The sequence below is a fragment of the Nansenia antarctica genome (assembly GCF_963989245.1).
Source record: "Nansenia antarctica genome assembly, chromosome: 3".
Taxonomy (NCBI): Eukaryota; Metazoa; Chordata; class Actinopteri; order Argentiniformes; family Microstomatidae; genus Nansenia; species Nansenia antarctica.
Window position 1 is genome coordinate 7239852 of NC_137688.1, and position 11620 is coordinate 7251471.

At 45.6% G+C, this 11620-nt stretch overlaps 2 protein-coding genes across 2 annotated transcripts in view; one reads left to right on the forward strand and one right to left on the reverse strand.

Annotated features, from left to right (window-relative positions):
* Positions 1 to 1419: 1419 nt before the first annotated feature.
* On the forward strand, positions 1420 to 7783 carry gpc2 (glypican 2; the record flags this gene model as incomplete). Its single annotated transcript, XM_080526327.1, has 11 exons — positions 1420 to 1636; positions 3263 to 3421; positions 3994 to 4128; positions 4412 to 4587; positions 4829 to 4909; positions 5266 to 5431; positions 5761 to 5891; positions 6142 to 6291; positions 6535 to 6671; positions 7043 to 7215; positions 7512 to 7783. The coding sequence occupies 11 exons, from the start codon at positions 1420 to 1422 to the stop codon at positions 7781 to 7783; spliced, it is 1797 nt and encodes a 598-aa protein (XP_080382453.1).
* Positions 7784 to 11108: 3325 nt separating this feature from the next.
* LOC308153244 (integrin alpha-6-like) overlaps positions 11109 to 11620 on the reverse strand; it is a gene marked incomplete at both ends in the record, with an annotated part of 13405 nt that continues 12893 nt past the window's right edge. The window contains 2 exons of the mRNA XM_080526328.1: positions 11109 to 11174; positions 11279 to 11407. Coding sequence (XP_080382454.1) covers positions 11109 to 11174; positions 11279 to 11407 — 195 coding nt within the window. The remainder of the gene's footprint in view (positions 11175 to 11278; positions 11408 to 11620) is intronic.

Genomic DNA, 11620 nt, shown 5'->3' on the forward strand with positions numbered 1-11620 from the left:
AGATGGAGGAGTGGGCCTGCGTCGCTCATTTCACATATCTTTTATTTATTTATTTATTTATTTATTTTTGGCCCATGTCTTTCTTTGCAGACCCCCAGTCCACCGGCCACGCAGCCCGCAGATCGACCGGCCCACCGGCAATTCTCCCGGTGCTCCAGATGGCCAGGCCACTACTGTGTCCCACTACTCAACACACTGCTAAATGTACAATATAGATTTTTAGAAAACTGCACCATTACCATTGGGTATCATCATAATACACCTTACTCACAACAGCAATCTGGATTTTGGTACCCCTTATTCTGCCCTGTAGTTCTAACAACCAGTATACAAATGTGGAGTATGTTAATACTGTATGTTGACTACAAACAACAAAATTGACCATTATAACTATTGATAAATGCATGAGTTTCTGTGCAGCCAATAGATAGATATTTTAAGTCTGTATTGGCTGATAATATTGGTCTGCAAAATATTTGCTATAGCTTTGGATATTGGACAGGGTTGCAAATATTCCATCTTCAATTATTCTTGAGAGATATGCAAGTAAATGTGCCTGTCAGGATTTAGACAAATCCTAACATTTTCAAAATCAGCACATTGAAATGTTGGGTACATTTTATGTGCAGTAGGTGTAGGACCAGGTTGTGAGGGAGAACGAGTGTAACATAGTGCGGGGGGGGGGGGGGGGGGGGGTCGCTACAAGGCTCAACCCACCCAAACGTGCATCTTACCCACCCAATCAAAAGTGAAGATGTGTTTGATTTTTTTTATTCCATATTAGTATTTACTGTAGGTCCATATACTATGTATATCTATTCAGTGCTTAAGCAACGTAAAACCATGAATTGTGCGGTCCTGGCTGTCACCCCCCCACCCACCCACCCATACACAAATCAATGTCCCTTCCAAGGTGTGGGTTCTGGCGTCAGGCCTGAGTCGCTGCAAATAGACCAGACGGCTACAGATTTAGGACCCCCCCCCCCCCCCTCTAAGCCCCCCGCCTCAGCATGCACCTCACCCTTCTCCCCCTTACGGTCTCCTCGTGCTGCTGCACGGCTCATTGTTCTGCAACAGAGAGCCAGACAAGGGATGGGGACGGTGGTCAGACCACCCTGTACTCACGGTTACCTTATCAAAGGGATACTACGGTATAGATACGAATTGTCGATTGGAAGAAACATGATCTAAGTTAGATACGTCTTTGGACTTCTTGGGGAAACCGTGATTTTTTTTTTCATGGAAAATATGGTGATACAATTTCACTGAATTCTTAAAAGGATTACTTTTGGCTTTTTTTTAAACGCCGTCACTTTTTTTCTCTCCCCTAATTGCTGTTGCGCTTCTTAACATCCATTCTTTATTTTATTTTTATTTTTTTGACGTTAAGGGCGTTTTTAGTGCTCGGGCTTGGCAAAGATGCATCACCAAAGCCAAAGACGCGGTGCCCCTCAGTACCGGCTCCCTCCTCAGTACCGGTACCCGTATCTGGTGTCGTATCTCTGCACGCTGGCTGCCCTGTCATGGACCTGCGGCCCGGTCACAGCTACGGGTAGACAGAGCTGCAGCGAGACGCGCCAGGCGTATTCAGAGAAGGGATACAGCACAAACACTGCCCCGCAGACTCACATCTCTGGTAAGACTGGGTGCAAACTGCTTGTTTTTGCTCTACGTTGTTTAGGAATGAATTATCATTTTGCCTAGAACATGAAGTTGAGAGTGCGACTTCTTGTTCCTCGGAAAATCCTGGCAATGTCACTGACTGTCATATAACATGCTGAACAAAGCGGAATGGAATATCTCTGACACAGATGTCTTTGTCAGGGTGGCTTACAAGGGATGAGTAAATTACCAACACCGGTGCAACAAAGAACCTCGCCCCTAATTAGTCTGTGCTTACAGGCTGATCTGGTGATTAAAGTAATCGACTTTAACATGCCATCATTTTGTATTCTAGTAACAACATTTTGTGTTGTAACTAATGTTAGCAGTTGAAGATGGGACACTGTCAAAAATATAAATGTGTGTTTGTGTGTGTGAGAAGAGAAAGAGAAAGAGAGAGAGAGAGACACACACGCACACACACACAGACACACACACGCACACACACACACACACACACACACACACACACACACACATACACACACACACGCACACGCACACGCACACGCACACGCACACGCACACACACACACACACACACACACACACACACACACGCACACACACACACACACACACACACACACACACACACACACACACACACACACAGATGAACAGACAGACACACAGAGAAAGAGACAGAGAGCTGTTAATGTTGAAATTAGAATGTGTCACCTGTGTATTTTTTTGTGCAGACCTTTAGGCTATATTTAAGGTTTTATAAGGGGTCCGGAAGCTGTGAGAACTGCAATATTGATTGTGTGTGTGTGTGTGTCTGTGCGTGTGTGTGTGTGTGTGTGTGTGTGTGCGCGTGTGTGCGCGCGCTATCTCTGTCCCGTGGGCCAGGGTAGCAGATGGCTGGGAGAGAGAGGGATGATGAGAGGGAGTTTGGAAATGGAAGGGATGAGAGAGGGCTAATAGAGAGACTGAGAGAAGAAGGAACAAAAGGTAGCAGACAAAAAGGAGAAGGGAGGAGTTGGGATTTAGGCTCCTACTGAAGTTCTAGAAGAGGAGGATGAAATATATCCTTGAGTAAAATTACAGTTGTCCTCAAGTCGTTTTTGTTCGTTTTGTCCATTGATGAGTCATTGATGATTGCTGTCTTGCTATTGGTTGTTTGCATATCATTACCATCGGCATCATTATAGTTCCAATGGAGTGTTAGTGAACAAAGAAATGTCTTGAATCTGAATAATTCATGATGATAAATTCCCCTTTTCAATTACTACCTAATCGTTAATAAAGGAAAATGAACCAGCTATATCTACTTGATGGGAACCACTAAGAAGCTCCCTTGTTGAGTTGATGGCTGTTTGAGCCGATAGTAGACTTGAAATTCCATATCAAATTCCATTTATATGGAATGGAAGCATGTGAATGGTGGTATCATCAAACCTATAGGCCCTAGGGTAATTATAGTCTCAGTTTGAGTTTTCCAATTAAGGTGAGAATAGAATGTGCCTACATTGCTCATGCATAGAATGAGAAAGTACTGCCATATATGTCTTACTTTCCCATTTGTGAACATGCCATTGCTTACCCATCTTGTCACTGTGATTGGCTCATATCTGATCCTGTGTTTTTCTTGGCCCAGGTGAGCACCTCCGCCTGTGCCCTCAGGACTACACCTGCTGCTCCAGTCAGATGGAGGAAACGCTCTCCCACCAGAGCGAGACTGACTTCCTGACCGCCGTCGAGGACACCAGCCAGTTCCTCCTCACCACCTTCACTCAGAGACATCGCAAGTTTGACGGTGAGCTGGACTCACTGAAATGAACACTTTCCTATCCTAATGTAGACGTGAAGATTAAGAGGCTACGTGAAGATTAAGAGGCTATTGTCAGACCCGGATATGGCCGGGGCTCACAGGGAGCGGCATATTGAGCGGCCGCTCCCAAGGGGGGTATAGGACTATTTTCCGGACAAGGATCCGTCGCGCAACACCGCCCCCGTCTGGTGCTGGAGTAACGGTGTCGGGCTCGAGGAGCCAGACAGCTAGTCTGCCTGGCGATCTCCTCTGGGGCTGCCGGCCACGGGGTCGTGCGGCGGATCCTACGCAATAGGCAGGGGATAATTGGATGCTAGGTTGGGTGCAATTGGATACCAAATTGGGTGAAAAAGGGATAAAATCAGAAAAAAAAAAAAAAAAAAAAAGAGGCTATTGTCTCAATATGACTACCCTGGTTAAATAAAGGATTATTATTATTAATAATAATAATAATAAAAGAGAGTACTATATTGTATATTATTAAGGTGACAACTAAGGTATATTTTAATGTAGCATATTGAACCACACCCCTGACATGCACCGTCCTCTTGTCTTAGAGTTCTTTAGGGAGATCATAGATCTGTCTGAGAAGTCCATGAATCAGATGTTCACCAAGACCTACGGACGTCTTTTCACCCAGAACGCACAAGTATTCCAGGAGTTATTTGTGGAGCTACGACGATACTATGCTGGTAAGTCATAAGGTTGCTTTTCTCAATCTTATCTTGACTTGACTAGGACACTCGACGCACGCGTAGGACACTTGGCGCGTGACCCAATGCTATGACAGGGACTGATCACTCCCTAGTTAACGTTTAACAACAAGGAGGCTATTTAAGAGGATTGGAAAACAGCCGTAGTAGATTTCCGTACTGTTTCTGCGTTAAACAACACTACACCCTTGACAATGACCAGTATGCTAAAACAGAACTACAGTACTCCTTCCAGTTTGACAGTTCCCTCTTTCGGCCACAGGGGGCAGTGTGAGTCTGACGGAGGTGTTATCAGAGTTCTGGTCAAGGCTGGTGGAGCGTGTCTTCTCTCTGGTCAACCCTCAGTACCAGTTCAGTGAAGAGTACCTGGAGTGTGTCAGCAAACACGCAGAACAACTGCAGCCTTTTGGGGACGTGCCCAGAAAGCTGCGTGTACAGGTGAGTGACTGACTTGGTAAATCAATCGAAAACCCTTATTGTTGGGATTTGGTTAGATTCTGTACCTGCGGGATAGGCGATTTCCATCACCCCTCCGCCTTCAGTGATACAGTTTGAAAAGAGTGTTTCAGAGGAATCCAACCATTCTGTTCAACAGGTTCTCATAATGCACATTTCATATTTTCAACAAGCAGCTGATCTCGTCTTTCTCTCTCTCCCTTTCTCCCCTCTCTCCTCTCAGGTGTCCAGGGCATTCATTGCAGCCAGAGCACTGGCTCAAGGCTTGGCCACAGGACGGGACATTGTCAACAAGGCAGCAAAGGTACGTTTGTGTAACAAATGTACTTTAGTTAGCTGTCTGTTTGCTGCATTTACTGCTATTTATTCCTCTCCTCTCCCGTCCTGTCCTCTCCTCTCTTGTCCTCTTCTCTCCTCTCCTCTCCTGTCCTGTCCTGTCCTCTCCTCTCCTCTCCTCTCCTCTCCTCTCCTCTCCTCTCCTCTCCTCTCCTCTCCTGTCCTCTCCTCTCCTCTCCTGTCCTCTTCTCTCCTCTCCTCTCCTGTCCTCTCCTCTCCTCTCCTCTCCTCTCCTTTCCTCTCCTCTCCTGTCCTGTCCTGTCCTGTCCTCTCCTCTCCTCTCCTCTCCTCTCCTCTCCTCTCCTCGCCTGTCCTCTCTTCTAGTTGAGTGCAGGTACGGAGTGTGTGCGTGCCCTCATGCGCCAGTGGTACTGCCCCTTGTGTCGAGGCATGCCCTCCCTCCGCCCCTGCCACTCCCTCTGCCTCAACGTGATGAAGGGCTGCCTGGCCAATCAGGCTGACCTCGATACAGAGTGGAACAACTTCATTGGTGAGTAGAGAGTGGAGGCGGGCTTTTGGGAGGGTGTTTTATTTTTATTTTTATATGTGTGTTTTTTCATCACCCTGGTTGCCCTACCTCTTGCCCACTATCACTATTTTTACATCTACTGTATCTATTTCTCCATGTTCCTAACCTTTCCGCCCCGTCTCTCTCTCACTCGCTCGCTCTCTCACTCTCTCTCTCTCCCCCTCTCTCTTTCTCTCTCTCTCTCTATCACTCTCGCTCGCTCTTTCTCTCTCACTTTCTCTCGCTTGCTCTCTCTCTCTTTCTCTCGCTCGCTCTCTTTCTCATTCTCTCGCTCTCTCTCTCTCTCTCAGACGCTCTTTATCAGGTGTCTGAGAAGCTTGAGGGGCCATTCAACATGGAGCTGGCTGCCGACTCTATCTCCGTCAAGGTCTCTGAGGCCATCATGCACATGCAGGACAACAGCGTCACCACCTCCACCAAGGCAAGAACAGGGGCGGAGGGAGGGAGGGAGGGATGGAGGGACTGGATACACAGTGGGAGGGAATGCATTGTAGACCATCTATTGTTGTGTGGACTATGGATCTGTCCGCAGTAAATGAGAATGGATGATATTGTTGTTGTGTTCTCTGTTCAGTCCACATTTTACCATGTTGGTTTTTTGTTTACTGTAGTGATGTTGTTTACTGTAGTGATGTTGTTGTTTACTATAGTGTTGTTGTTGTTTACCCTAGGTGTTCCAAGGCTGCGGGAGTCCCAGGCCGGCCCCGGGGCGTTCCCGACGTTCGCTAAAGGAGCCCGACAGGACCAACAGGAGACCGTTCCGTACCTTCACCCCTGAGGAGAAGCCCACCACCGCCGCCGGAACTAACCTGGACAGACTGGTGAGAAGAGGAGGGGTTGGAGGGGGAGGAGGAGATGGTGGGGGCGGTGACGAGAAAGACAACTCTTAGCTCTTAGAGAAGCTGTATTGTCCCAGCTTCATTCTGTGAGCGTGAGGCGTTTTTCCGCTAGCTTGTTTGAAGAGTTTTTTTTATTTTTACGGCCGCTCGCCTCCATATGTTCATACTAAGAATACATTCGTAAGCCTGAACGGGTTCCCTTCCGCCCCCCCCACCTCCGCCCAGGTTTCGGATCTGAAGGAGCGCCTTCGTCCCATGCGAGGCTTCTGGGTCTCCCTCCCACACACCATCTGCAACGACGAGAACGCCGCCGCTGACGTCACCAATGAAGACCGCTGCTGGAACGGACAGACCAGGGGGAGGTGTGTGAGATGAAGGGATGGGAAGGGAAGGGAAGGGACGTGTGAGCGACGAGACAGACGGAGATGTGTGTGTGTGTGTGTGTGTGTGTCTTGTGTGCTCATCTGCCAGGCGCGTACTTGAGGACATGCTGGTTTGGTGTGTGTCTGTGTGCAGGTTAATGGGTACATGCTGCATATATCATGCTGATATTGGTGTATGTGTATGTGCGTTAATGGGTACATGCTGCCAATGTGCGGGTGCGTGTGTGTGTGTGTGTTTGTGTGTGTGTGCGTCTGTGTGTGTGTGTTAATGGGTACGTGCTGCATATGTCATGCTGATATTGGTGTGCGGGTGCGTGTGCGTGCGCGTGTGTGTGTGTGTGTGTTAACAGGTACCTCCCAGATGTGACAGGTGACGGGCTGGTCAGTCAGATCAACAACCCCGAGGTGGAGGTCGACATCGCCAGGCCTGACGTGAGGACCAGGCAGCTCATCATGGAGCTCAGGGTGGCCACCAACAGACTGAGACAAGCCCAGGCCGGCCTGGACACTGACTTCATGGACAGTGAGTCCCCTTCTGTCTCACTTCACCTCCCTTACCCTCCCTCTCTCTCTGTCTCTCACTCAATCCGTGTCTTTTCCCTGTTTTGTCTCTCGTGTTGACTATCAATCCCTCTTTCTCACTCTCCCCTCGAAACTCCTCCGTCACTCTTCTCACTTCTATATCTCTCGCTTTCTTGCTGTCATTCTCACTCACTCTCTCTCACACACACACACACTCACGCACGCACGCACGCATACACACACGCGCACACACACACTCCCGCTCCCACTTATCACCTGTCATCTCCCTGTCTGTAGGCGAGGAGGGCAGTGGGTCAGGGGGTGTTGACGGAAGTGAGAGGTACAGTGATGATTGGCCAGGCTACGGCCCCTACTCCCCGCCTCAGAGCAAACCCCCCCGCAACCCTTCCTCCTCCGCCCCCATCAGGCCCCCCCGGGTCAGGGACAGGAACGGAGCCAAGTGGAACAGGAAAGACCGGACCAGATCAGCAGCCAGCCAGCCAGTCTCCTCTCTGCTTCCCCTGCTCGCTCTGTCCTTCATGGCTACTGTCGCCCCCTTGTGGAGATAGCTGCTGGTGCAGTCTGACGATTGGGTTGTTGTTGTCGTCGTTGGATTTTATGTTCGTCTTTTATTATAAGCACAATGTTATGAGAGCAGCTTTATTCAGTCATCCCAAAGGGTAAAGACAGAAGTTGAATCTAAAAGGTGTGTTTTAATAAGACCTCCAGCAATATGGGCAGAAAATAATCTTCTCCTTTTTAACAAATCGTGCCAGCACAAAGAAAAACACATTTTGGCTATCAAATACCAATATCCCAGCATCCTGTCCAGTCACCTATCTGCAGCACAAAGAAAACCTAATGTTATATGATTGGCTATCTCAAATACCAATATCCCAGCATCCTGGCCAATCACCTGTCTGCCTTGCTAGATTTAGGCTGAAATGCATGACCACCAAAAACGTCAGATCCCCTGCTGAAAAATCAGCCTCACAAGTCCTAAACATTGATAATCTTCACATTCATACAGTTACCGTTTTATAATTTCATAATGATGATTCATAATTGTTAGATAGCTTATTCTTATACCAGGAGACAAGTGCCATTATAGTGGATCTGCATTTGGTCCAACGTATTCCTTTTGTTCCTGCAATAAGCAATTGCTAAACTTCAAACTACCAGGCATTCAGTGTTGAACCCTGCCTATACTACATTAATGTGTAAAGGCCAGGTGGTTAACTATGGCTATAAATAACTGTATGTAAAGGTCAATCGTTTTTATTGATTGCTTACCTACACCATTACCATTGTATGAATCTGAAGTTCACATGCCCACAGCAATAACATACATACAATAGTAACATTTTTAGCAAACAATTAGTAGTTTCTCATTACTTATCACACAAAATACCTAAGTTAAGCACCTTTTTTGCAAAACAGTTAACACAGCTCTCTACATACTGTAAGACACAACAATCAATTGAGTAAGTGTTGAGAAATTAAATCTATTTTCTTACAGCTTCTAGCTTTCTCCCATTGTAGTGAATCACCATACATGTAAACTCTCATTTCTCAACAGTTCAATTGACAATCAGTAATGTAATTTGTGTCGCTATCTGCTTCTTTCTGAATATTACAGATTAATTTGATTTCATGTTTATAGTTAGCATTGATATTCTCAAAGAAGCAAAGCTACAACAGATATGGTTTTTCTGCTAAGTGTAGTTTCTACTGTGATCTTTTTCACCTTCGTTTTTAACTGAAAGTTCGCCAACCTGCACAATGCATATTGATGGTTCTAGTTACTATTTAGTGTGTTGTTATGAAATTAATTTTTCAATGTGATGACAAATTATACTGCGTTGATGCATTGATTTGCTTTTGTGACAGGTAGGTTCTGAGAGGTGTCGTGTATTTTGAAGAAAAAAGGGAATGTGTTAACTGTTTTGAAAGGTCGAATATTGTTTCAAGAAATGTGTTCGAGAAATTGAGAAAAACAGTAATAGGACCATTAGGACCGTTAGGTACCAGTAATAGGACCTTAGAGGGGTTTATTTGGAATGTAACTGGCGCAGGCCTTCATTTTATATAGCCTGCCCTGACAGTGTGGCTGAATCATGTAATTTATTGATGCCTTTAATTTATTTGTATTTCTGTATGATTTGATTGTATTTATTGATGTAAAGCATTGTTTGAAATTGACACAAAGGCAGGGTTTGGTTGACGTTTCTCTAATCCAGTATTTGTCCACCCCTGGTGCCTGGTGTACTCTTGTGTCAGCTCTGACAGTCATCTAGTTCAACACTCTCCTTCTACTGTGACATTCGAGTTGTATGATGTTCATTTTACTGTTCAGTCATTAGTTAGTTTAAAACAGTTAATTGTTGTACCGTTTACAAGGACACCAGCTTACACAGGAATACTGTTTTGTAGAACCACTGGACCAGCCTTGGTACATTGTGTTTTTCTGTGAGGAGTTCTTCCTTGGTAGTCTGATTTATAAACCAAGGGCTGATGATGGGTTGGGAGCAGACCGTGTGCTTTGGATCATTTGTGAGTGTTCTGCTTTTAAGAAAAGAGAGGTGTTGAGATGATTCAGTTTCAGTTTCAGTTTCATGATGGGGTTCTCGCCGTTTTTTGAATGTTTCTATTTAAGTGTCCTAAAAGCAACAACGACGGCAGCTTTGTTGAATGAGAAGGCAAGATGTGTGGAACAGAGAAGTGGAAGAGGGATTGATAGGTACCATTTAAGTTATGGATGGATTGGCAAATGAAAAGAGACAAAAGAGTGACAGTGACAGAGAGGGAGTGGAAGTTAATGACAAAAGTATTCAAGTGTGAAAGGCAGTCACAGAACATTCTGGCCTTCACCAAGACATTGACCACCAATAGATGGAGGGAGAGAGAAATGGCTTGGATATAGATGGAGGGAATGGGAATGGAAGTGTACAGAAAAGACGGAGAGAGACAAAGTGTCTGTAGAGAAAAGCAACAAAGATGGTGAACAACACAATAAGAATGTATTGTGAATGTTATTGAAGAAGCATACTTTTTGTTGAATGAAAAGTCGCCGCATCCCTTTTTTGACAGGGGAGTGTACTTTAAGTGTTACTCAAGGTAATTCTGACCTTGTACAATGAATAGGATAGCAAGTCTGCGTGGGAGTGGTGAGTGTGTATATTAGAGGTCTGGGTTCTATTCCAGTTTGGAAAGGTATCTGGAGAGTAACAGTATTAGATTCCACTAGCCTGGTTAAGAAGCCATACTATTTAGCAATTGCTAGCAAGCTACATACTAGCTTACTATGGTACCAGTAGTCTGGCACGCCAGATAAACATTCCACTATTGTACAGGAGCAAATGACTATCAAAGTGCACAATTCTAAATGATGTGTGTGTGTGTGTGTGTTTGCCAAACGGCTGTTGTATTCAATTCAAGGACGTTCTGGTCAAAATTTTAATAGTTAACCACTACAACCTCTCATCGACTCTCACCACTCCCAGCTAAGATACTACATTCCATTACTGTGAAAGAATAGCACAATTTTTTCATGATGTTGTAACAAGTTTTGGTATTAATGAGGAAATAGCCTTTTTCCATTTCATTAAAAAATTGTAAAGAAAACCTAGCATCAGCGACTCAATTCAGTTCACAATGATGCTCTCTCAATCCGTTGTGGTCGAGTAACTGCTTTGTCTTTCTCGTATGCTTGTTACTATGCCGACATGGGTAATATAACCTCAGTCAAGTCAAATTTAGAATAATAATTTTCCAAAAAGCTTGTCCTGTGGGCTTTTTCAGTATTGCAATAGTCTTTTCTGGTTGTAAATTGCAATTTTTCCACACAGTGAACATTTGTCTTTCATCCCATAGGGCAAGGTTGTTCTGTGGTATTCATGCTTTGGGGCAGGGCTCTTGTGCAGTGGTCTTGTCATGCACAGGGCATTTGATGCATCCACACTAGAAGGATGGACACACACACACACACACACACACGTTATTGAATACACGCACACAACATGAATATAAAGCATGGATATTAATTCCCCCCTCTGATTGGTTACCTTCCACAGCACAAAGCCAAGATGACCCAATAACAGGAGTCCTGCTATGACTGACAGGAAGATGATCCACCAGGCCACCTTCCTGAACAACAGGGAACGCTTCCTCTCAGGAAACACTGTCAACCTCACCTGCGCAGGCACAACAGACACACACACACACACACACACACGCACACACACATACACACACACACACACACACACACACACACACACACACACACACACACGACAGTAGTTACACAGAACAAAGACTGGGGCATCACAGATCCATTATCCTTTGTCACAGTCTGACGCAGTGGCGTCTGGTGAAGGGAGAAATCATAGGATGGGCTCATTGAA